The 27,455-nt window shown below is 35.9% G+C and overlaps 1 protein-coding gene across 2 annotated transcripts in view; it reads right to left on the bottom strand.

Annotated features, from left to right (window-relative positions):
• LOC119548359 overlaps positions 1-27,189 on the bottom strand; it is a 30,978-nt gene extending 3,789 nt beyond the window's left edge. The window contains exons 1-12 of one of the 2 annotated variants that reach the window (XM_037855574.1): positions 26,717-27,189; positions 18,107-18,757; positions 17,239-17,340; positions 16,922-17,035; positions 15,335-15,531; positions 15,136-15,253; positions 14,376-14,516; positions 13,611-13,742; positions 12,127-12,270; positions 8,716-8,986; positions 7,875-8,094; positions 6,078-6,244 (exon numbers count right to left, since the gene is read on the bottom strand). In XM_037855574.1, the coding sequence (XP_037711502.1) occupies positions 6,078-6,244; positions 7,875-8,094; positions 8,716-8,986; positions 12,127-12,270; positions 13,611-13,742; positions 14,376-14,516; positions 15,136-15,253; positions 15,335-15,531; positions 16,922-17,035; positions 17,239-17,340; positions 18,107-18,520 (2,020 nt within the window). In that variant the 5' untranslated portion in view covers positions 18,521-18,757; positions 26,717-27,189. The remainder of the gene's footprint in view (positions 1-6,077; positions 6,245-7,874; positions 8,095-8,715; positions 8,987-12,126; positions 12,271-13,610; positions 13,743-14,375; positions 14,517-15,135; positions 15,254-15,334; positions 15,532-16,921; positions 17,036-17,238; positions 17,341-18,106; positions 18,758-26,716) is intronic. The other variant, XM_037855575.1, reaches the window with a different exon arrangement.
• Between the last annotated feature and the right edge of the window lie 266 nt (positions 27,190-27,455).

Raw genomic sequence — 27,455 nt, 5'->3', positions numbered from 1 at the left:
TTAAAAACCATTATTCCATTATTATTAATAATGAAAAACCATTTCTAAGTCGATGTATAATTCTAACAGGTAGCTTCAAAAATATTACATTAATATTTTAAAAATTTAACAAGATATAAATAAAGGCAAACAATTTATTAAAAATAAGATGAGTTGAATTTGAGATCCTTAGCATTATTACCAAAAGTTGCATAATAGTTAACTCTTATTGAGCTAGTAAATTAATGCCTTTGCAGGGTTATGGAATTTAATTCCACCCTCGCACTACTTGGAAATCCCATTTGGCCTAAGTACAAGTTAGAGCAATTTGATCCTGGCATACAATTTATAATGCAATTCATAGCATACAAGCCGAACAAAGTACAGAATGGAGCCAACAATGACGATGATGAGAATTAGTGAACGACTTTGCCATTGAGCTGGGATAATTTGGCCAGCGATTCAGCTTAATGAATAGTTCAGGCCTTTGGTTTGGACCCCAATCATTGGCTCGGCCCTAATTACCATATCCAGGGTCTAATGAGCACAATTGAAATAACACAAGGCCGAGAAACACCCCGACAAATAGCAATATATTATATAAATTTAAATTCGGTAGTGTTTGCCCAGTATTTGGGAATGCTTGTGGGAAATTCCTTGGACTTGTTGGCCTGATTATGCGGTATTTGGCCAGCTTTCGAATGAAGTTGGCCTTGTTGATGGCAATTAACAATTAATTTGGCACGAATGGAAATTCTGAGGTCCTGGCTTTTGGCAAATATGTGTGGGATTATCATTATGGTATAAGAAAATGGTATTCTTAGCCATTTTCTTTGAACATCTAAATGCAATTTCTGTACATTGTGTTTTGGCATTTGTGAGATACTTTCTCTCCCAGTCCCAGTTTTCCATTTTCTTTTGCAGACGTGCTGCTTCAAATAGGCATATCTGGCATCACATTTTGCTCTGCAGGATCTGGATAAATGGGAGGAGGACACTCAAAGGACCTGCCAGACATTCAAGGAACTGACGTTGTTTTTTTTCGGTGCAACGTTTGTCCTTTTGACTCCTTCCTCCTTTTACCAGTCATATCACATATACTAGAGTGCCTGCCTGACATAACAATGCTCATGTCTTCAAAAGCCCGGAGTGAGTGTGTGCAGCTAGATTTGCAAAGCAAAATAAATAAAATAAAATATAATAGAAATAAGGCCAGAGAAATGCCAAGCGAATGGGGAAAAACAATTAAATGCTTTTGTGATGCTTTGATACGATTTTGAAAGCATTCCTTTTCACGTTTATGCTTAGTTGTTTGCTTTAGGATTTTCTATGAAAATGCAATCTAGTTTTATTTAAAATGAAATTATGAAAAAAAATATATTACATTTGTGTACTATATTTTTTTGAAGCCATATGTGCGCTGTAACTATTTTTACTAGCTGTTAATACCAGCCACAAAAATTTGGTTAGCTATAAACTCATAAATCGGCGTTGTTCCTGCTGAAATTTTCCCGATCGCATTTTCCCGGCCCAACCAAACGATGCATTCCACCGACATTTCAGTCGACTTAAATCCCACATACTTTTCCCCCGAGGTCTTAACAGAGTAAACCAGCCAACAGACAATTACCTCCACATTAAGGGGTTGTTATTAAAAAATTCCTGGCGTGGCCAACATATTTCCCAGTCCCCGAGTAAAGTGAGTGGATAGCCCGAAAGGAAGAGCAAAGTGTATTTAATTCGCTGGGCTGCACTTCTGATGTTTTTACTTTTTTTTTCGTTTTAATGTCAGGTAAAAACTTTCAAGAATGCACCTCTAAAGATTAAGGGCATAAAAACCGAGAATAAGCACTTGTTTAGTCGCAGGGAGGAAATGAAAACACGAATGGCTTAAATCAACTCAAAATGCTATACAAGTGGGCCAACGGGGCCAAAGGATAATAAAAAGGAAAGGATGTAAAGGGGGCAAACAAGGAGCGATTATAAAGATAGAGATGTGATGAGAGTTGATTAAAGTCATGTAATTTGGCAGACAGTTTATTAAAGTTTTTTCCCCCGCTGCTGCTGCTGCGGTTGACCATCGAAAGAGGGATTCCTGAATGGTATACAGTATCTTTCTTATTTTCCAAGGGTCCTTGACAGCCGGGCAGCCAGCAGGTGGCGCTTTGCTGGCTACACTTCCGCTCCTTTCCGTTTCCGTTTCCGCTGGTTGCTGGCTACTGCCTGCTTATAAACACGATTATGTCACTCTGCGGAGCTCTGTGTGTGAGGACCTGATAAATAACTCTGCTGGGGGCCATCCTCCATTTCATTAACAGAAACTTTAAAACAGCGAACAGAGAAACCATCTTATTTCGGTCAGTATAAATGCCTTCAGCTTGTCGCCAAATGATATAAGGAAGACCCAACATTTATTTATGCAGTTTTCGAAAGTGCATCAAACTTGGAAATAACTTTTCGACTCCCTTACTTTTTTTTCTCCTCTCATGGGACTTGGTTTGCATTTACGTTGCTGACGTCGGCTTAAAGTTTAGCCAAACTTTTCGACTTGGTGGACAGTTTTTTTCCCCGTTTGAGTTCTTAGAAAGGAAACTGATTTAGAAGATGTTCGCTTGACTTGGCTAAACAAGCAACTGCAAAAGAATGGCACCCAGCTGAGCAAAAAAGAGGTGAAAAGCCATTTGGACAGCCTGGAAAACAAGTCTGACATCGATGCAGCCTCGAAAACAAATGTAACCACAATAACAAGTCCAACTTTCAGCCGCAACTTGGCTAAGTCCTAATGCCGTAACAAAATAAAGGCAAATGGATTCTAATCCTTTTTTAAGAAAATCTAAAAGCAAGACAAGTTTTGAAGGAAAAGGCTTGGAATACAAATAAAATACTGATATGACCATGTTTTTTTGTAATTTTGGGTCGATTTCTCAATGTCTTGTTAACTTTTATAATCAAGTTAAAATACTGTTTCGGAAAAAAAACCAAATTTTCATTATTTATTTATATTTAGTTTGCTTAAAATTTGTTGTTCGATAAATTCATATTTTTTAACCCAAAATGTAAACCTGATATTAGACCTTTAGTTAAATTTAAAAGCCCAAGCCTCTTAAATTAGTTTATTACTTTTTCATGTGTTCACAAAAAAAAACCGCGGGCATAATTAGGAATAATGCAAAAAATAAACATTTTTAGCTACCTTGTAATACACAAAGAAAATTCCACCGCCCTGAACATTTTCCACCTCAAAAAGTTTACTGCATACGTGTAAATAGAGTTTTCTTGGTTAGCTGAGCCTTCGCTTTGTGTTTTCCCAGCAAATCTCATTTACCTCCCCGTTATGCATGACATGAAGCGTTCTCCGATAAAGTTTTCCAGCTCGAGGCTCAGGCTGTTGATTTTCCACAAACACACAAAAAATGCTCTCCACCATAAGTTTTCATTCTCCGGCATTTCTTTTTTTTTTTGCCTTTAACTTCCGCTTCTGTCAAGATGCGTTTTGCCGCAACACCCAAAGACAACTTCTTTCTACGCTTTTGTTGGTATTTGTGCTGTTTTCGCCAGCGGCAAAAGCCTTCAAAAGTTGCCTTCCTCTGCCTTGGTTTATAATGAGTTCGTGGATCCTATATGTGAGCTCAGAGTTTGCGTTAGCGGCTGAGATGGCTATAAGTTTTAAAATATAGCTGTGTATCTAAGAGATTTTGCCAAAAAAAAGTTGTAAAAAGAAACGCCTTAAAGGGTGAGCAAATTTAACTAAGAGCTTCCCAGTCATTCCTTATAACTATTAAAAATGGTTTTGCATTTTTAAAATATTCTAATCATATTTTTGATACTTACATCTTCATAGAATTATATAATATTTCATTATGTTAATATATTTGTAGAAAAATATATTAGTATTTGATAAGCCTTTAAAATCTATTAAATATATTTAAAGTTAAAATAGATTAATAATCTTTACTTTCTTAATGCCCTCGTATTGTATATAATAAAAAAATTGGCTTCCAAAAACAAAGTTTTTTTTGCATTGAATTGTTTTTGTTTGCACTAATAATATATTTCTTATCACATCTTGTCGGCAGACTTTAAAAAATGTTAATAATAAATTTTAAAATTATTTTTAAGCTCTCCCTTTGAATAATTTATAAAGAATAATTTCAAATCCCTTGGATTAATTTTACAAAAAAAGCTAATCTGTCATCTCTGTTGTCGCTTTTCATTTCTGCACTTTCTTGCTGCTGTTTGATGTCTTTGCCCGCTTTCATGCAACATGCCCTCTCCCACCAGCCCGTATAGTTTTTCAGGTTTTTTGTCATGTGCACATTCCGTGAAAAATATATCAACTTGCCGGGCATTGCTGACAGCTCCAAGAAGGATTTACACAAAAATGGAAAAAAAGAAGAACGCTGGGGAAAACTTTTCACGCTCTGCGAAAACACGTGGTGCACCTTGTTGCAAGGTTGTTTTGTTGCCTCTTGGTGCGAGCTGTTTTATATCTTTGTTGTGCCGTCTGGGGCTTGAGGATATGGCAAGTTTCCCAGTTTATATTTACTGAGCTGGCAAACAGACTACTATCTCGAAGGTTCAGGTTGTGTGGATTAATTGAAGTTTTTATTAGGGATTTTCTAGGTGTTTTTTTGGTTGAAAATTTGATTAAAAACTAATGAAATCAGCAATTACTTAATGAATGTAGACAGAACTTATTTCTTAAACTGAAATATTTTTTTAATTTGTTATATATTAGTATCAACAGGACATACTAATTTCCAGTAGCTTTTTCACATTTTAAAAGCTCACAATCAAATATGCAAATTTCGTCCAATACTAAAAGTTCAAAAAGTTCCCGGTCATATAAAAACGCATATTGTTTTCCCAGGTTATTTAATTCCAACTGTTTGTAAGAGGGAAACGCCATTTAATTTAGCATAAATAACGAACAACATTTTCCACTAAATTCCGCTCTTTGACGGCCCTCCTAGTTTGTCATCATCAGTAATAAAAACAAAGGCTGAGAAGCAACAGTCCGGAAATGAATTGTTATTAAAACAAGGGTTCGCTGGGTTTACTAGGGAAACTGATGAAAGTGAGGTGGTTGGAGAAAGTGGGGATAGAATTAGTTCTCCGCCAAGTTTTATCCAAGTTCATGAACATTTTGTGGTCGTAAAGTGTCTGTCTGTGGTTTTATTGTGGTTATTAATTTGAATTAATTAGCGGCAAATCTGCTTAACCACGGGGTTGAAGTAAAAGGAAAGTAGATAATTATGGAGTGCGATAAGCGCCAAGGGACGATAATCCAATGTTGTATTAACTTTAGAGCAATTTTAAGCACGCGGCATAACCAAATATGGTTTACCACAAAAATTGCCTTTCATGTATGTAATGTGTTCGTAATCTAGTTTCCATATTTCCCTTGTTTGCGTTTTAATTATCGTTCAGCGAAATGACTCTCAAATTGTCCTGTGCCAGCAGCCGCGACTGCATTTAATTTTTCCCACAGGCTTTTCAAACAATTTAACTAGCTTGTTTGCGAATATACATATATATAGTTGAGGGGAAGTCCCTTTCCTGGCCCTCTTAAAGTCGCAGTCTGTTGGCCACGCTGATGTTAAAGTTTACACAAAGTGAAGAAAAACAAAAAAGGGAAAACGAAGAAAGCCAGACCTCAGAAAGTCGAACATTTGAATACTCTCTTACAAATAGAGTTTTAAAATTATTTATACAGGTTGGTAAAAGTGGGTACAATGTAACATTGAAATTAGAGTTTATAACTACCTCTAGATTGTAGAATTTTTCTTAGGGTTTTTATTTTACATAGAGGAATTTTTGAAGTTGAAGTATTTAAAATCCATTTAAAATAAAAAATATTATTTTTCCTATTATTGCTTAGTAAGAAATTAACCTTCTTTCTTAAAGTATTTCTATATAGTTCCCAAAAGGTACCTTTTCTTGAAGGGTATAAAAAACAATGTTACTCTGCGATTGCGAGTGAAAAATGTGCTAAAATGCGATAAAATACGTGGAGAACTCTCCAGGGAAAAAATAGAAAGTACCCGTCGAGGGGATGGGGAAAAGTTTTGGACCTCGGTGAACGCAGTATTACTTACCCGCCTCGCCAAGTTTCGTTGTTTGCTGCATGTGCCGGCAGAAGAGCTCGTACTCCCCGCTAGATGGCGCCGCTGCCGCCTTCATCGCCTGCATGTGTTTGGTGAATGCCCCAACAATGGCCGCCATTCGATCGAAGGCCGCCATATTGATGTGGCCATTTGCTAAGCTGCAGAAAGGGGAAAAACCAGAGGAAAAGCGGAAAACATAAGTGCGAGTGCGAAAAGTGAGAAAAGTATGTTTTGCTGGCTGATAAAACCCAGAGTTGGTGTTTGCTATGCAAAATGGAAAAGGCAGAGCGGAAAAGCACAACCAAAGAAGCTCAAAATGGGTGTTTACACTGAAAAATGTTACTTAAGAGCTTTAAAATATTCTTAAAATGTTGAGACATCATAAAAAGAATTTTCGTTTTAATATTTTTAATTCACAAAGCAACATTTGTATATACCTATACAATACCTAATAATCCAATGACAAACATAAAATCTGAATTGTTCTAATTAACCCATTTAATGTTTAAGTGCTTGTTCTTGACCTTAACTTTATTTGAATACTTATTTTATGTATTTCAAAATGAATTTTGTTTAAATATTTTAGGTAATTTCCTTAAAACTTTTCTTAGAAATTTTTAAATTGTATATCTTTATATACAAATATTTTTGTAAATTTAAATATTAAGTCTTAATACATTAAAATATTTTTATAAATAAAAACGATCCCCATACTATTACTTTCCCAGTGTATTTTTTGCAATTAATGCAAAAACGGTTCGTTTAATTAGCGCATTGAAAAGTCGATTCACGCTTACACGCTTCATTTGATGGCAAAACTCGATGCGACATTGAAATTCGCTGAATGAATGTGGATTTATTTCGCCTTTTTCTATAGCGACTACTGCGCTCTGATTATATTTCAGAGAATAAATTGCTCCGCCGGCATGGATACGTATTTGCGAGTCTAATGAGGTCAATTGTGGCCACCAGTGGTCGGTGGTGCATACTTTATTGTTTGTTTCATTTCGGTATCGTTTGGCCCAAAGGGAGCAATGCATATGAAGGGGATTAGGGCCACTGAATGGGGAGATAGGCTTTAGATTTGACAATACTATATATGGTTTAGGGCTCTAAATGATGCATTAAACGGGAAATTTGTAGCAGCGCGAAATAATCAGATGGAATAAATTAAAGAATGCATTTTGCAAATAAAACATTGTTATGGTCACTACAATAAATTTAATAAAGGATTTAACGAGCTTACAGCCCTAGAAGTTTAATTAAATGATGATAACAGCATTTAATGATTTTAGTCGGGGAAATCATTGGAAAAAAGTGTAAAGCCATTTGTTATTAAGAAGATTTTTAAATAAAATCTCTTTTAATTATTTTTCTGATTGCTCCAACACTTGTTGAGGTCAATTAAAAAAAAATTCTTTAGAAAAGAAAAAATATATATTCATTTTCCGCAATTTCACTCTTTAATGCTGGCCATAAAAAACAAATAAATGCAGGAGAGAAAAAGCTATTAATGTTCTTTTTCATGAATATCCATTAAAATGAATTTCCTCCTTTTCGTTTGGCACATAATCATTTATTTTCCCACTCTGTGGTTAATTAAATTTAAAGCGTGAACAAATATCAATGAGAGTATCGGGAGGTGAGTGAAAGGAAAGTCGAGTGGAAATGCGATTGTCGGCGATTGCGAATGAGTAAAATATTAATCGGACGACCCCTTGATCAGTCAAATATATATTTAGCCCCGTTTTTGTGCCGCGTCAATCAGGGCGGGCAAATTGAACTTACCGCTGCAAACAGTTCTCACGCTCGCCCAATGCCAGTTTAACAATATCCGCAAACACTGGAATAACAACCCAATCATTTGGCTTGCCCGACGTTGCTAATGGTGTGGTTGTTGCCGCCGTCGGGGCCGATGTTGCTGCCGTACATGTTGCAGTTGCTGCAGCTGCAGCATCCACATTGCTGCTGCCAGCCACAGGCACCGAAGCCGATTCCATTGTTGCAGCTGGTGATGCACATAGAGAAAAAGTGCTTAGATAATATAAAATTTGTTTTATAAAAGTTGAAAATCCTTTTACAAAAATGTGTATTTTATAAAAGTAATAAATTTACAAGGGGTGTCTCACAAATCATGAGAATTTTGAAAATTATTTTCAATTGATTTTTTGGTGTCTAAAAGTATGCAGTGAAGAAAGTTAATTGAACTTCTAACTTTAAAATTTTTTGTTGCATACTTTTAGACACTTAAACTTACAGTAATTGGAAAAACTCTAATAATTTTTGTGGAACCCCCAATCAGTTTGTAAAATCCCTTTTAAAATAAGTATATTATATATCATTATATATAAATATATAATGAATTGTACAACTCTGGTATTGGAAAATATTAATTATAGAATACTGGTTAGTATTAGTATAAGTAAGAATTAATTTTGTACAACGTTGTTAAAAAAACTTTAAAGAAAACAAGAATCAAAGAAATTAATAAAATCACTGTGGTCTTGAAATCACCTAAAAAGACGCCTAAAAGTATGCATTACAGAGTTGAAATATTTTGTTGCGTACTTTTCGACATCTTCAAAAGAGATTTCCAAACCCTTTTTCCTGTGTAGAGTGCCACTCGTACCGGAAGTGCCTGTTATGCCAACCACTCGACTGCTTGTCGAAGGCTTCTCATCCAAGTCGGCGATTGGGATGGCAATGGCCATTGATGGCGTGGCAGCTCCAGCTCCAGGACCTCCGCCCAGCTCCCTGGGCTCCTTCGGCTGCCTATCAGTCTTGAGACCCTCCTGCTGCTCATTTAGGACGATGGCCTGCTTCTGCCATAAATGTCCATGGCCCTCGGCATGCCGCTGCATGCAGTCCAATTGTTGACACGTCACTTGCAATTTACTCCACTGTAATCAAATCGAAATCCATAAATGAGCATCATTTGTAGTGCCAATCTTGATACGCTTCCCCCATTTCCCATTTCCGATTCCCCCATGTCAACTTGGACTTCAGCTTTCGATTTTTTGTTTCGCTTCTTTTCTTTTTGGGCTGTAAAAGTTTATGGTTTTGTTTGTTCTGTCGGTCTGTGTGAGAGTTTTATGCTTGTAATTTGCCCCGCAAAGCTTTAGATCGAATTTTATGGGCGACATTTGGCCTTCGCCTGATAACATATTAATTAGGATTTCCGGCAGCATTTGGGGGATTTTAGAGGCATTAAACTGAAAAAGGGACACCATCTTGAGCGGGATCTTGGCAATTTATTTGGGTTTACATTGAGAAACATTCGCTTTTCGTGTTATAGGGAGGTCAAAAGTTGGTAGCTCGTTAGTAAAGCCATTTATAATAACATTTTTTACACCCTCCTGCCGGTGGATAATTTAAAGTTTGCAGTTTTTTGTGAATGCACTCGACCACATTTATTGCCATCATCCAATGCGAACTCATAAACATTTCAGCAGCAGCTATAGAAATTTATTTGTATACATATATCTCTCGAAAATACAATGCACGCGACACGCCCACTTTTTTTGCCCGAATTTTGCATAGTTCTGCAAATTTATGCAATTCCCTTTCATTTTTTATTTGGCAAGAGGATTTCTATTTTTTCATTTCGCGCTGCATACTTTTCAGCGCCCATTGTGTGAAAAATTTATAGAGGAAAAAGTGGAGGAGCACTATGAATTAAAACATCGCAGGGAAAAGGTGGACAAAATGTTTAAGGTATATATTAATTTATTTTTCCCTACCAAAAAAAAATGTTATCTACAACTTCCATTTTTATCTTGCCAGCTAAAACATCTGAGAGTATTAAATACATTTTCCTAAAAGTCTTATGGCGAAGGGGTGAACAAAGTGTAAGCCGAAGGTATTTAAAGCCCAAAAAAGTAACACTAAGTAACTTTTAACTTGATTTTTTCATTATGAGTGGGCAAAAAGAAAAGCCAGCCTAGTGTTAAAATGCGGCAACTACAAAGGAGAGCGGGACTGAAATGCGGAATCCATTAACTAATTAAAAAGTTTTTTAATGAAAACTAGCTTCATTTGCTGCTGAATGCACGGCAACACGCTGCGGTCCATTGAAGGAGTGGGCCGAAGGACTCGGGACTCAGGACTCAGGACGAAGGACGAAGGTGCGGGCGATGTGCCAAATAAGTGAGTAAATATATATAAACTTGATGAAATTGGGCCAACTGCAGCGAAAATGTGGTTGCTTGGGCGTGGTCATCTCTTTTTCAGTGCTTCCCTATAAATTCAATTTTTTTGGCAGCCAGAGAAAAACCTTTTTGTCGGTGGGGAAAACTTTTGTTGTTATGACAACGTGCCACCAAAATATTATTATTTAACATTTTCCTTTCATTAAATATGATGTAAAAAAGTTCGATAACCAAGTTACATGCAGTCACAAATTTGTTTTTATTAAATATTTGATTAAAAATATTTAAAAATGTAAATCCTTTTATTTACAGGCTGAGCAAATACCATTGGCCAGGGCTTCTCCATTACTTATTTCAATATTTAACTTGAATTCAACGGACCAAACTTGAACATGGCTCTAAATCTTTTAAGCTCCTTTTCGCCAAAATGCATTAGGCTGCATAAATATCTGCTGACACGAACAAATATCCTAGGTCCAGGCTCGAGGCGAAAGGATTTTCTTCGAGTTCACACACACAAAGTGCAGGGCAAAAAGGATATAAGGGAAGATAGTCATAGTTTCTTTAATCAAAAAGCTTCTTTGGAGTCTTTTTAGTATCCTTTTTGAGGGTACATTAGTTTATATAAAAATAAATAATTTTCTTTTGCATTTTTATTAAACAAAAAATAAAAACTCTCTCAAAAACTAACTATAAAATATTTTCCCTTCTACTTTTAAGCTGTTTTTCTGCTAACTGAAACTTTCTTAATAAATTTCGTTTAATAGAATTTTTAATCTACAACAGCTTGTAAAACTGGTTTCTCTATTGTTCGATTTTTCTATTGGTAAAAAGTGTATTTTTTCTTTCACCTAAAACCATTTTCACTTTTCCTCTCGATCCATGAATGAAAATGGCCCCAAGGCGCTGCCTTCTAACTTTTAACAGCATGCAATTACAGTGCACACAAATAGTAACCACCCAGTCGCATATGAATACAAGGCAAAAGGAACAATTTTATTATCCTTGCTCGTAACCCTGTATTCTTTGAGCAAATGATTATACTACTGCTGCGATAACTCTAGCCTGTCTTAAGTTTCGGATCTCAAAGTTTATGGAAATATCCTGGCCTTGTGGAAATGTTTGCCATACGGGGCATGTGGAAATGTCATGGAATTGATGTCTGGGGCCAAATGATATTCCATTTGGTTTACTGACTCTGCCACGCATTATATTATGCAAAGACCGCCGTTGTGTTGTTCGAGTCCAATTAAAGTTTCACTGCGCAATTTGCCAGGGGAATTATGAACCAGAAACCCATTTCGCTGCCTTGCCACGTAATTTGCCTATAAAATGGTTGTCTATTTAATTTCAGGCATTCATTTCTAGAATTTATGGAGGGACACGTTCCTGTATTTTAAGTTGGAATTGAGGAAAATTAAGTTCTGCTTTCTATTTCCGAGAGTTGAGAAAACGCCGCTTAATAGTTTAGCATAACTTTGATTGAGGTCTTTTTGGCAGAGATAGTTTACTGATTTTAAATGCATTTATAAAATGGTATCTGCCTTTTCAGGAAATTGCATAATTAAATTGTTTCGATTGATGGTTGCATATTAAAATTCTTTATTAAATATATCAATTCAATCATAATTAGTTTCAATCTAAATGCATCAATTCTTTTTAAACATTTGCCCCAGCGGCTAGTTAATTACAAACAACAAATTATATCCAGCAGTAATAAATTCTTCATTAAATTAGTTTTTGTTTGCGATAAATAAAACCGATATAAATTAGATTTTTTGCGTGTGATACATGAGCATATATCAACCGTTTTTTTTGTTGGTCGTCATTAATTACAGCTTTGCACAAATTAAATCGGAATTATTCGGCATAGTTTTTGATAGTTGACTCACCGTAATTTTAAGCCTCGCTATGGCCGGGGATTCCAGGGACTCCAAAATGGCCGTGGCACTATTGTAATTGCCCACAAGGAGGCAATACTGGGCCACTCCACTCCAGAGTTCCACGGTTCGGCTGCGGCCCTCGATTCCAACGCTCTGAAATGCGGAGAAAACAATGATGTTACTGCGGTGCGGGTATGGGTACGGGGAAAATGAAAGATTTATTTGATTACGGAAGTTAGTTAGACGACGAAGGGCAGGAGGGCCAATGGACATGCCTGGACCCACGTGACTTGGGCAAAGTTTTAACGAGTCGCTTACACGGCCAACTGGCAAACTGTCAATGAGACAGTTACGAACAGCATAAATTATAAGCCATCTTACCAGCCAGCCTGCCTGCAAGCACCCCTCATACAGCACAGGGCGCAATGGTAGTAATTATTATACCATTTTTCAAGAATCTAAGTCTGGGACTAAAAAGGGGATCTAGTATGTATTAGAACGTAAAGCAAAAACTGAATCATAAAACGAAGGTATGTTGATAGAAATCTTTTAGAAACTTTTGAGTACATTCTAATAATCTATATTTGATCTGAAAAAAGTATAGGCCCTACCAGAGGGCAAGTAGTATATAATTAAACGTTAAAATTGTTTAAGTTTTTACATTTCTCAAAAACAATTATTTAGGAGCCTAGAGGTATGCAACACAATTTTTTAATCAGGAGCTCCAAGGTAAATTCTGTACAGCATACTTTTAGACACCTTTAAAAGTGATTTCAAAACCCTAGTTAAGAAATAGATATGTAATGATGTACATATAACACTGAATATAGATTATACTGCAGTACATAGAGAGAATTATTCATTGTTCTTGAATTGAGAACATTCGTTCTTAAAAACCGTTTAAGTACATTTTGGTATCAATGCTCTCAATATTAGAACAAAATGGTGAGAAGAGAAAAGTTAAATTGAGTTTATTTAACAACTTTTTGATAAGTATACACTACTGACTGGACTAATAGTTTATTTGTTGAGATATATAATGTAAATACCGCCAATTCAATTTGATTCGAGCAAAACAAAAATATTTTCAACATCAAAAATGTTTTTTTGTTTTTAAGAACATTTTAAACTCAGATGAGAACGACAGAATTTTCTGTGTGTATAAATTGCTAATCATAGTAAGAGAAACATCATATTATAATTTTTTCTTCATAATAAATTCAAAAAAATCCTGCTAGCTCTCTGTGGCATCTCTCAATAATAACATGGGAGTGCCCTAAATTTCTATTTTTTCGACCCGGGCTGTAGGCTGCAGGACTTGGCTGGACGTGCTCTCCCTGCATATTCAACATGCATGGGAATTTTAATTCAATCCACAGGGTCTAAGGACTCATGCGCTACGTTTAACTTCGGTGCGAGTTGGTTGGCAGCGGAGTGAAGCAGAGTGCTCGCAGTATGCTGACCCCCAAATGGTTATGAGCTCGTCCACTCACCTGGAGGATCTCATTGCAGACAAACAGACGGAGACGTGCCGACCAATCCAGATAGGTTTCCAGGTTGCACGTCTTCTTCGGATCCTGGGCTCCTGGCGGTGCGCCCGACGTGGATGGTTGGTCCCATTTCTTCTGCATTAAAAAAGAGGGGAGAACGGCCCGGGATTCAGAACTCAGAATTCAGATTTCAGAATTGTTGTTGAAACGAGGTGGGCAATGGAACGGCGGGGGGCATTGTTAATGAAGCTGCTTGTCGTCATTTTAATTGCATGTCCTTGTAGGTCCTGGCGAATGGGCGTGTGTATCTGTGTGTGCGCCAGTGTGCGATTGTTTTTGTGCGAGAGAGTGCTCTGTGTAATTTATGCAAAACTGCAGATTGTTCTTATGGCGAATGTTGACTTATGCGAAGGGAAACATTTGCCATCCAGCGGGAATTTAACGCGAAGAATATAATTTAATTTAATTTGGATGAGGGGTGTTCAGTTGGGCATGAAAATGCGGTAGGGTTTATATGGTATAAAAAGTGCAATCGCAGTCCTCAACATAAATTAATTAAATTAATTGGATAGCTAAGAAGGCAGACTTAATTCTTAAAATTTTTTAAACTTGCATAGTTTTTATTTGAAATTGTAATTTGTTATTATTTAAAAAACGTTTTTCAGCATGACGAATTTATAATATAATTTTTCTTTAAATATTTTTTGGCATTTTTTCCTAGTCTCAAGTTTTAAAGGACTTTAAAAATGATGATTCATTAGCTCTCACCTGTTTATCGAGCAGGATCATGCTGCTGCACTGGAGGAATTCCTCACCGCCAATGTGCTTGGCCAGTTTCTTTTCCAGTCGACAAACGATTTGTGCGTACTGCGTGGCCGTCGGACAGTTGAGTGGAGTTTCTGCTGTGGACTACAGGAAAAAGCCCCAGAAAGACATAATGGGGAAAACGAGGAAAACAAGACAATTGCCGGAGATTAGGCAGATTGTTTTGGGCCAGTCAGTGCTGCCAACTTGACTGGCTTTTCTATGAAAGCCTACCTTGTTTTCTAAAGGTCTGTTTTGAAGCTGAAAAACCCAAATATCTTGATGTGTAAAATATATATAGTTCTGTCAATGATTTAATATGTGAGTATCTTCAAGATTATAACTTTAAAGTGTTCAAAGAATTTGGTTTTGAAACCAATATCTTCTTTCTTTTTTAATGAATTTTTAAAATCATTTGCATTGATATTTCGACTTTTTCAAAAATATAATGAACGGCATTTCCATCGATTGAATAATCATTAAAAAAATATTACCAATATTTTCCAAAGCTTATAACTTTTTTGACGACAATAAAAACATTTGGATGCATTTTAGTTAATTTAAAGTTATCAAAAATCTATTAAATTATCAATCTATCAATACTAAGTTAAAAAAAAACTTTAGTTTTGGGGTAAAGATATCCCTTATATCCTTGAACTTTTTTTTTACATTTTTATTGCAAGTCGGCAACACTGATATCCATGTCCTTGTACCACCTACTCACCTTGTCGTTGGTCTGGCAGGCTCGTAGGTCCGCCTCATGTCTCTCTAAATCAGTCAGTCGTTTTAGTAAGGCACTCAGTGTTTGGGAGACAGCGGCCTCCAAATGCGAATTGGAACATCTGTGCCGAGAATCGGAGTGGAGTGGAGTTGATTGGCTGCAATTTGGGATGGGCTAATCTGCCAGAGCACTTTCTCCTCACCTGGCAACGATATGTTTGACATGGCTCATCATCCGCTCATCCCGGTAGTCGTAGGGGAACTTCATCGTCCATTCGGCCAGCACGGAAACCAGGGACTCCAGGCATTCGCTATCAGGTACCGAGTCCAGCAGTCTGCCCAGCAATTCATGGGGTCGCAGGAACAAGCGGGAGGATAATAAAAACGAGAATACAAATTCCTGCAATCGTAAAGAAACAAACACAATCACGGGATTAGAGGGAAAATCAACCAAAATATTTGCTGGAAGATCTCAAAAAATAAGGAATATATTTATATCACACATGCTTAAAATTTTAACTTTGCAAAAGCAAGGATCCTATCAGGTAATCTAAAATATGGGTATTATCCCATAGTATCCCATTTGTTTAGAGTAATTATTTTTAAGTTTATACAAAAGTCATGCAATTTGAATGGCATTCTAAACATTTTTATAGTTTTATTCGAATAAATATTCGAATTGCCTTTTTAGCAACCAACATCTAATTAAAACTAATTTCAAACATTTAGTTTTGTATCGTTTTCATTTAATATTTGAAATTAATAAATAAATATTCGAATTGCCTTTAAACAACCAAAATCGAATAAAAACTAATTTCAAACATTTAGTTTTGTATCGTTTTCATTTAATATTTGAAATTGTCTTTTCCTCAGTGAATTAGCTGTAAGATGTCACCAATTAGTTGTGTTTGTGTTCTTGTTGTCTTTCCTGGGCCCTCCCAACTTTTCCCTGGCCAGAGGGCATTCCACATTCAGCCCTATCAAATTAGCGCTAATCTCTGGATTTGTTTGCAACGAATTAATTATTTTTGCACTTGCTGCCTGTGGCCTCCGAATGGTAGGTCTTACACACAAGAATGTCCTTGTTGCCTGGCTTTTGGTCCCTTGTTTTTGGTAGTCCCCTTGGGCCTGGGGTCCTTGATCCGGGCAAAGGACTCGTCGGGTTGTCGGTTGCCCTCTGGTTTGTGGTTTTTGGCTCGTGCCAGCAAACGCAACTTGGCCAGTGTTCAAGTCTTTAAGTGTCGGCGACTAAGTAAGAACTGATTTGTATTCCATTTGGCGTATACAATACGATTAGGGAACAAGGAACCAGGATAATTTATTAAAGCTTAGCTATCCAGTTTAAGAAATTGTATCTTTAACCTTTTCTCTATTGTTTTCTTTTTCAGTTGATTTATGGTGCTTGCATTTTAAATATATTTAAAATGTAACTAAAAGCTTTAAGAAAAATGATTTATATTCCAGAATTTAACTAACTAAGCCTACGGTGTACAAATAAATGAATAAATAAATATTCCTGAACTTGTATATTTTAAATGCAATTTTTTTATATTTATCAGTTGAAACATAAAATCACTATTTTATTGCTCAGCTACTTTATTTCAAAGATACAATGAAAACGTCAATTTAAAAAGAAATGTTTTATATTATTAAATACACGACTAGCATTTTGTGCAAATTGAAAATGCATTGGACAAAATTGCCAATATTGTTAGTTTATAACCTCATGGTAAAATGTAGGTGCTCACATGTGTTAAAAATGTCTACTGTCGTATATATTATAAACCCACCTTATCTAAGTCCACGACATCCTTGGGCAAGAGTGTTTCGATGAGGGAGTCCAATGGCCCAGAAACTATTCTACCATTTATGTACATTATGCCACCGGAGCCCAAAACCGAGCTCTGTAAAAATAGAAACGGAAACCGTATGAGAGCAGTCAAATAGTGGTTTAATTCGAAAATAGTTGGCACACAAAAATGTAAACTAAAATCAAACCAATTTACTTAGCTAATTAAATGCTGGCCTGCGGACAGCTAACTGAAAATTATTATTGAAATGCTAAATGGGGGACAAACAGTTGTCCCTTAATTACCGCACAGCTTACCTCGAAATTAATATCACATTGGCTGCGTTTGTGCTGATTTTTGGGCACATCATATTGAACCAAATCGTCGTTTTTAGGTCCAATCGATTTTGTGGTGCCAAGCTGCGAAACCAAACAAACAAACAAAGCCAAAATTAATAAAATATTCAGTATATAGAGTTATTAAAAGTTTTTGACTTTCTATTTAAAAAAGATTTTTAAAATTTTGTAGATTATGTTCCCACCTATTTGCTTTCTACTTTATTTTGCAACTGTATTTTTGTCTAGATCAATTGGATTAAGAAAGGATATACCTATTAGGATTGATTTCTCGTCCCAAAGGTAAACTAAAAGTAGGATTCTCACTTTAAATATGGATATGAAATACAACTTACCATAAGGACGAACAAAAGTCTTAGCGTTAGCTTTGCAATGTTATTATAAATTCTATTTTGGATTAATGCACCTACATTATTTAAAGTTTAATTTAAAATGATGTTGGTACTTTAGCAACATTTGTTTTTTGGCGATTTAAAATGTGATTTCCCCTATACGAATTTTATTATGAACTATTAGCTTGTTTAAAATAATATTTGTAAATTGTAATGTTTAATCTGGCTTTTTTAAAATAATTTTCATAAGTTGTAATGGTTAATCTGGCTTTACACCATGTTAATCATTTATTTTTTTGTGTTTAGACACTTAGACTAGACTACTTATTGGTGTCTAAAAGTATGCAACAATATATTTGGACACTGGTGAAAACATTCAGAAACAGGAGAATTTTTCGTTGCATACTTTTGAACAGCTTTATAAATGACCACCACCACCATAAATTTCGATTAGTAAGATATATGTAAATTTAGAATATCATTCCCGGGGCACTCACCTCTAATTGCTGAAACCCCATTTCCAGATCGTAGGCACTCAGCTGCTCGGCGCTGTGTCGCCGCCTGTAGCGAATGTTGCCGCCGAGTAGAGCCGTCTCCGCCGTCAGATGTCCCGAGTCCAGGGAGAATATGCCGCCAGGAGCTGGCACTCCCGACTCCAATCCCAATCCCGATTCCGCACCCGCCTCCAGGCAGCAGTCATCCGCAGACTCGCTGTCGGAGCTGCTGCTATTACTGCTAATGTGGCACCGCCGACGATGGTGGCGCCGGTGGTGCTGATGCGGATGCGGATGGTGGTGCCTCTGACATTTGTCCCGATCGCGTTGACCCCGCGACTTTTGCAGCACGGTCTGCTTGCAACGCGTTCCGCAGGCGATGGCTGATATCTTGCTGGCATAAAAGTACATCGCCATGTGTCACGTTCGTTTCGCCGCTCGTGACGCGGTCATGTGTGTGGGGCTGGTTTTGGGTTCCTTCGGGGGCTTGGTGGGTGGTTCTTGGTTGGTTGGTGGAGCTGCCTTCTACCCTGCCCTATTTAATGCATGGGCACGCAGCGGACAGGTGGCAAGTCGGTCCTCCTCATGGCCGGGCACGTCCAATCAAACGTCAATTACGAGAAGGATTAGGAGCCACCTGCAGGGAAAGAAATTCTAGAGAAAATTACTACATTTTGCAAAAAGGCAGAGGTTGATTGTCATATATGACAGCTAAGATAAAAACATATTAGCATAAGAATTCCTAGAACTAGTTCTGTATCAGCCCTGGGTAAATGTAATTTTAAGGCGTAAGTTTACAAACGCAGCATTTATTTTATATTTTTAACTTACTTTTGTGTGGTTCCATTTAAAACATATACAAATAATTATCATGTATTGAATTTTAAAGTTTAAATATTATTAATTGTGATATTTCACAGTGTATTTTTAAATACTTTCTAAAAATAAAAAATAAATTACAGGGGTTCCTAAAGAAGTCTGTGAATGATTTCTTAGGAAGGGAACAAACATATTTTGTAGCATACTTTTAGACACCTATAAAAAGGATTTAAAAAAGAATGCTTTTTCATATGTTAATATTTTTTAAAAACCAATGTTCATATTAAACGTATCTAAAATAAAACATTTTCCTTCGAGTGCAGAAGTGCCATTAACCGAAGACCTGTTATGCATCGACCAATTCTCATGAGCCGGATCAGCTTCAATTTCATTTCGTTGCCCCCTTGGTTTTTCCAATTTCTACACTTGCTATATAGGCGGCTTTTGGTTTTGCACCCGCACAGGCCAAATCAAAAATCAAATCTGTGAAAAACTGCGACGTTTTATGGCTCACTGGGTCGCGCGGCGTCAACAAGTCAACGTTGCGGTCAATGGCAGCACATTACTCATACGCCGCGTGGCCGGGGTCCTGGAAAAGAGCTTAAATCACTGCGTGTCGGCCGTTCCGCGTGCGTGTGTGCGAAAGTGAGTTAGGTTATGGTTAGGGTTATTATCCCTTTGGGGCCACTTGCGACTCATCAGCCCATAGACATGTGCGCATCATCAATAAGGGCGTAACCGAAGAGGGCAGGAGATTGGCCATCAACCGGGTCGATGGCAGTCATTAAATCACTGCAGATGCGTTAAGGGCCAACGCTCGGAAAATCACAACTGATGTATGGATTGGTTCAAGGTTATCAGGGCATAAATATTATTCCGGGCTGCCTAAGAGGGTGAGAAATTGGGTGGAAAAAAGGGGTTTAAGCTGAAGGTGTGGGGGTATATTACAAAATATGTTATGCTGGTCTATGGGCTTCGCATTGGTACGCTTGTTAATTTATTTATAAAATCGGTCGGAATACATAGATTTATTTGTTTAAATATGTACTTAAATTATAATCTTCTTACGAAAGTAAGTTTGTTCGGTGATATATTTAGTCTGGTGGTCTATGGATTTTGTATTCGTTTGCCTCCTTATTCATTTTAAAGTCCTTTTAATATTTTTTATATTTGTTTAAAAAATGCATTTAAATATGTACGTAAATAAAAATACCTCTAGAAGGTAAATAACTTTTTCGTTAGCAAACACAATTTTAAGTTTCTTTTGTGATATATATGAAATTTCCCCTGCAACACGTAGGTGCCACAGAAGGAGTAAATGAAACCATCAGGAAATAATAAAAAAGAGGCGCATTAAAACCGGGTATTAAAAGCGAATAATATCAACAGGCTTTTTCGCCCGTGAAACTCATTCCCATATTACGCAACACGTTCGCGATGTTTTCGTGGCATTCGAAGATGGAAAAACGGAGACGACGGCAGTTGGCTTTAATGGAGATTAACCACGCACAAAAGATAACGATGCCATGGCGGAAAATGTGTATGGATGAAATCTACATATCATATTAAATATGCAGACACATGAATCGGAAGACGCAGTGCGTGTGGCTTAAAAGGAATACCATATACAGGAAGTGCTTCTCGGCACCTGACCAACTGAATATGGAAATGAGCGAGGAAATCCAATTTCTATTAAGTTAAAGCTTGCTTGGCTATTGGGGCCGTCTTTTGTCAGCAGGAAATTCGATGGCAAGCCAAAGATTTCCCAGGAAAAATCAATGTAATTGACGGCAAAACTCACACCAACTGCTTGACTGCTCATTTGATCCACTCCAGATTCATTTACCTGACAAACACATTCACATATTGCCAATTAAGCCAACTCGCTACTATCTGTTTTTGTATTTTTATCTATATATGTGTGGACAAGATTTGTATTTTTATTCAGTGTGATTTGTTCATTACACAAGCCATGCATAATAAATCTTTTTTGCGTACAATCTGCATTTCAATTTTGACAACAGAATGGGATTACGGGCTTAGCTATTCAAATAAAATGTATCTCTGGCGAGTGTATAAATAAATCGATTGCAATTCAATATTGAATGCGTCGATTTTGCAGCTTGGCAAATCCAATAATTTTATTTTTATTTTGGTAAAACGGATCAAAGGATATTTCCATAAAAGAATATTTGGTAGTTTTCTAAGCAAACAGATGTTGCACTTGCTTGTTTAACAATTGCAAACAGACTGTTCTTATTATTGCATATTCTTATGTTAAGAGAAAAATTCACAAGGCTGCATAATCCAGTCAACAGTTGTAAAACGACAATTGTAGGGGAAATGTGTAAAGATGAATGTGCCAAAGAAAAATGTTCACAAATATGGGCAAGTACTATATATATGTACCGATTTGTAAAGATTTCCGGCCCTTTCTATGAACAGTTGTGGTCATTAAAAGAGTACAATATAAATATTTAAAAGTTAAAACGAAAGCTTTTTGTGAAAATTATAATAATGTTCTTTAACAAATATAGTTTTTAAGACCAATTTAATTTTTATAAAAAATTCTTAATAATCAATAAAATATAAAAATCGATATTTCTTTTATAATAAATGTAAAATCTGCATATTTAAATTTAAAAAAAATTTTCAAAAGCCTTAAATAGATTCTTTTATTAAATATTGATTGTAGACGAATAAATTTTGAATAAAATGTCATGACTTCTAAGAATATCTTTATTAAAAAAAATATTATTGTATCTTTAAAAATACTATATCATACTTATTTTAATATATGTGTTTAAAATTTAGCTAAACCTAGACAGTTTTCCCTACCACTATTTTCTGGAACACATATGTAAATATTTTCATTTGACGTCGCCTACATTTCGGGCCAGCAGAATATTACCATGCTCAAGTGAGCGTAACAAAGGCGGAACACACACAAAACTTATGATATATAGTCGGCCCCAAAACTTGTACACACACTTGACTATAAGTTTTGCCGGACGTAGCCGCCCATCGCCGAGGATATAGACAAAGAATGGAATGGAATAAATCTCTCTGCCATTTTTTTGTGTTAGTCCGGACAAAAGCTTATTATAATTCCAATCATGTCGTCAGACTGCACGCTCGAATCTATATCTATGCAAAGGTTGGCAAATGAAATATTTTCAATTTTAATATTGACAACGTTGGATTTTTTTGGTCAAGTAACCCGGCAACAACGAAATCGATTGGGAGTGAGGGGAATTTTTGGCAAAACAGATTGAGGGAATAAAGAAAAAATATCAATATGGCTGACACATTTTATTTCGTTTCCATGCCCATTACCGAAGGCCCTTGTCTACACTTTTCCGCTGGAGAGCACAAAAATAAAACGAAATATGTGCGCCGAAAAAAGAAATCAATCAATTATATTAAGCACAATAAACTTGTTCCAAGAAGGTCGAATATTGATTGTAAATAACTTGGCTTTTGTGAAATGAATATTAAGTGGAGTTTGAGAGGATTTTTTACTCACTCCACGGCATATATTTTATATATTGGGCAAAATTGTATTATCTAGCTTAGAACTTGATGAAAATTTAGCCCATAATTGTATTTAAAGAGTATATTGAAAGGAAAAATGTAGATGTATTTTAATTTGTATTTTAAAGCTAGTGTCAATGTCCCAAATTGGCCTGGATAATTTGGCTAAGCATTTGCACTCTCCACAACAAATCCTTTGGTCAAGAGAAATTATCACAGATATTAGCCATAATATTGTTTGTTCTACGGTTTAGCCGCAAAAACTCTTGTGGGTTCCTCTTGCTCTTGGCCTCTGGACAAGCTTAATTATTAATAATATAATTAGAGCAGAATGCAGCTGCAGATGGCAGCCTTGTGTTTTTGCTGGGAAATAAATTGGTTTGTGGTTCAAGTGTGCTGTGCAAATGAAGGAATTTGCTAGTGCATTTCATTTTGAACGGGAGCTTCTCTGCTTAAACATCATTGAATATCAGCATCGTGAATATTTTGCATATTTTTGCGCCAATCTCAACTTTGGCCGCACTCCAAATAAGTCTCGGTTTTTGGCCCCAGTCCTGCGTCCGTCGTCCTGCGAGGTTCGAGGTTCGAACCCCAAGGAGCAGCTGCTGCAAGTGTCCTCGAATCTATTAGCATAAAACTGATAAAAATAAACTGATGTCGTTGTCGTTGTCGCCGTTGTCAACAAGCAGCAGTGGCAGTGCAAACAAACAACAACAATCAGCTAACAAGAACAAGAAACTGGTAACAAATTTGCCTCGCTTTTGGCTAAGCACTTTCAGCCAAGAAGGACAACCGCAGGATGGTGTAGAATCGAGGAGCGACAATTTCCTGCGATTTTGCATTTTTAGAGCTTCATTTTGGTCAAGTTATTCTTTCGAATATTAAAGTTTTCTTTGTTTGCAGTGAAGTCTAAGATGCTGCTACACAGTTTACTTTTTAAATAATTTATTATGCCGATTTGCCCATCTTTGTGAAACATTTTATTGTATTTTATTTACTTAAATAATAAACTTTCATCCGAAAAGAGAAAAGCAGAATGCTGAAATATGTTGCATTCTTAAAGCTTTATAAATTTCTCCCTTATTATAGTTTGTATTACCCAAAATATTAAGTCTACTTTATATTATTTACATAATTTGTTGGCTTGACATTTCGTTTTTGAAGGCTTTACTTTTTTAATATTATCCATTTCTTTATAAAAGTTTGCATTGTCTAAAATATTAAGTCTACATTATACATTTTATTGTTGTTTGTTATTTGGTTTTCGTTTTTAAAGGTTTTAGTTTTTAAATATTTTCCTTTTCTTTTTTATGTTTCTTGTATATAAATCGTTGTGAAACATTTTATATTATTGGATTTAATTAAATACTTAACTAGTTTCTTTCTGCATTTTAAGTTGATTATATACTTTTCCCATTTTCCATTAGCATTCCATTTGATCGCTGTGCTGTTTTGTTTGCTTTCACTATTTCACTTTGCTTGCTTTGTTTTTATGTAGTTTGCTCTCAATTTTTTTTTATATTTCAGGGGATTTAAAATCAATTATGCTTTGGTTTTTTCCAACTTCTTGTTGTTATTTATTGGCCAATGCTTTTTCGTTGACCAATGGCAGAGCAAGAGGAAAAAACCATTGAGTTTTCATATTTATCACTTTATTGCATTTGCCACGCAAATGTGAATTTCCCATTTAATGCTTTAGTAGCCATTGATCTGTTTACTTAAAACATTTGATTTGTATCGATTGTTTTTCATTAGAGAATTTGTGAACCACGAGTGCATAAAAAGTGATTTTAATAGGCTTACAGAATGCTAGGATTAAATAGATTTAACCACACTTATTTATTTAACACTTGACGAGCGACATGAGATTATTTGTAAAGAATTAACTTTTTTGCCGAAGCACTAACTATTGCAATATTTGTATATCAGTTGTTCAAGTTAAATAAATAAATATAATTAATGTATACTTTTTTATTGAACACCTAAAAGAAAGTATGTGTCAATTTGCAATTGATTAGTTTTGTATGGGAAAACAATTAAGTTATTATGGATTATTTGAGAATATTTGAAGAGTAGGAATTAAATTGCACTTTTAATGGATGCAACAGCTTGTATTTAATAAGGCTTAGAAAGATTTAATCACTTCTAGTTATTTAAAACGTAGCAAAATAAATTTGAATAGGTCGAGTAATTTATTCTTTATCTTTGTGGACCCCTTTCCCACCAAGTTTCTTACCCTCTATTTAAATTTATTTAAACAAGAGACAACTTTTCCACCACTTTCATCACTTTGAGTAGACTTTCAGTATCAGTATTTACATTAGATTTAATTAGCATTTTTCACGCTTTTGTCCGCGGACTGAAACGTGCGCTAATAAAAGTTCCTTTCAAATTACATTGACATTGTCTCTGGCCTTGTTAACTTAGCGCCATTTGTAAGGTTTTAACGAAGGCAAAGTTAAAAAAGCACTTTTCACTTGATTTTCCTTCCCCACACATTTCTCAGCTCGACTGACAACTTTTCTGCCTGGCCGACGATTTCAGAAAAAAGAGACCTCTAAACGAAAAAATGAAATAAAAAGGCGGCAGGAAAACTGTCAACGCCATGGTTCTGTGTGTCATAAAAGTGGCGCAAGAGAAAACCGAAATTAAATTACTTTGACTTTCGATGGTGGGCCATAAAAAAATGCATTTAGGTCAGCGCCCTAAATTGTGAAAGAGGCCAGATCCCCGAGACCATGGCCAAAATTAATGCAATGCCAGCCAGAAGAAACCGTATTTAATGGCTTTTGAATTGTTTTATCAGACAATTTATTACAATCACCGCATCGACCAGGCAACCGCAATAAACCTAAGCCATGCAAATTATCCTCCCTGTTTTTTTCCTATTTTGATTTTTTATCTGTTCTTCACATTTTTATGGCAGCTCTAAAGCCAACGCAAAAGAAAGCCAAGAATATCGGCTCAAAGTCTGAAAGTATTTGGGCATCATCATCAATCTTTTTCGGCAAAATGTTGGCAACTGCACTGCCAAGACAATTGACAAATTGAGGATAGGGTTTTCCGGTGGAATTTTCTTTGTCATGTGTTTATGCAAATGCAGCTGAGAGTGGGTAGAGTTTTTGTAGGGAGAGCAGAACGCGGAAAAAGTTAATCCTAATGGTATGGGTAGGGATACGAACGGGGGGACTAAGATTGATTCGATTTAAATACAAATATAAGTGGCAGGGATACGTGATGGTATTGTTTTAAGTTCAAAGTCATTATGGACTGAATTTTAATTAACTAACACTTATTAATTCTTATTAAATTATATTATTTTTTAAGTTTCTTTCCGACTATAGTTAATTATCAAATTTTAAAGTAATTTATATTTTGTGATATTTTATATGATAAGATACTAAATCGGGGCTACCGCATATAACAATTAAAATTACTTTCAAATGACATTTATGGTGTCTAAAAGTATGCAACAGAATGTTTTAAACTAAGAAGTCTGATGCATTTATTTATAAAGATGTCTACCCTCTATGCAATGCATACTTTTAGACAGCTAATATTAAACTTACAAGTTATTTCAAGACCCTATTGATGTTTGTGGTATCCCCAATATTTATTTCTGAATATTAAAAAAACGGTAAAGATTTTGAAACCCTTAAACCTTTTTTGATTATGGTAAAAAAGTAAAACCCATTTTTTTCATATCGACAGCCATTTCTGAGCTCTCTCCCCAGGAAAACTCAATTACAGGATGTGCGTCCGATATTTCATCAATTAATGATTCTCCATTACACGATTGCAGTTGAACTCGACTCAAGGATTTACTCGACAGTTCCGCTCGATCCATTAATCGAAAATGCATTATTGTTAAACAGGCATAAGTAAATGGCAGTCGATGTCCGAGTGGCGGAAATGAACAGTTTAAGCCAACTGCAATGGCCAACGCAAACGGGTTAATAAACGTGGCCCAGTAGGGCCGAAAACGGTAAACAAACCGATGGGAAAATGGCAAAAGCACATATATGTTCGAGCATCGGGGCAATGAGGCACCCGACATTATCGACATTACCGGTTAACGGTAACGGTTACAGGAGCGCATAAATTATGCATGATTTCTGCGAAGGGAGGTAGTGCTGCGTTTGCCAATTTTTTCACTTTTTTATCGCATCAATTTTAAGCGAGTGAAATGCTTTCCCATTTGTGCGAGTGTGTGGGTGTGCGAGGCTGAAATTACAAGTTAATCGAACGTTGCATACTTACTGGGGCAGTCAGTCGCCTGGAACCATATGCGATATTACTTATTTATGCCCGCCGAAGAACACTTTCAGCAATTTAAATTCATATTTATTGATTTTTTGTTAAGAAATCGCTTGCTACAGTAGCTCCGATAACTTCCAATAGCGTTTTATAGGAATCCAAAGTTTGGGTGTGGTATTCTCAGGCAGTCTTTTGATGTGATTGACTATCTATTTCCATAACAAAAATGGAGGGAACGGAAGTCGTTTGAGACCGTGTAATATTTGATATCTTCTTGTAATTGTGTGATTATTATATATTTCAATCTCATTTAAAGTAAAAAACTGGCACTTTATTGTGTGGTAAATAATTATTTTTCTTGAATTTCAAAATATTTGTTTCTGCTTTTTGCCACTCTAAATTTATTTTATTTTATTTTGATATTTTTTAAAAAATCTTTTGTATTTTGCAATTGTTTGGCGCACTTTTATATCCGTTCCCTGAACCGCACTCTTACAGAATCCACGACGAACTGAAGAGGTGGACCAACTTCGGCATCCATGTTAGGCGAGGTTCTTCCTAACAGAGCTCTGTTTGAAAAGGGAAATTCAATGTTTCAATCAAACATGTTCGAAGTCCTGAGAAGAATTTAGGAACTCGGTTTCTGTGGATCTAACACAACTTCCACGCTGCTTTTATGAAGGTAAAACTTAACGAGTGTTATGAATGTTAAATTAAATTTACAAAAACCTATATTAAAATA

This window comes from Drosophila subpulchrella, chromosome 2L, assembly GCF_014743375.2.
Source record: "Drosophila subpulchrella strain 33 F10 #4 breed RU33 chromosome 2L, RU_Dsub_v1.1 Primary Assembly, whole genome shotgun sequence".
Lineage (NCBI taxonomy): Eukaryota > Metazoa > Arthropoda > Insecta > Diptera > Drosophilidae > Drosophila > Drosophila subpulchrella.
This window is presented reverse-complemented; position numbering and strand designations above follow the sequence as displayed.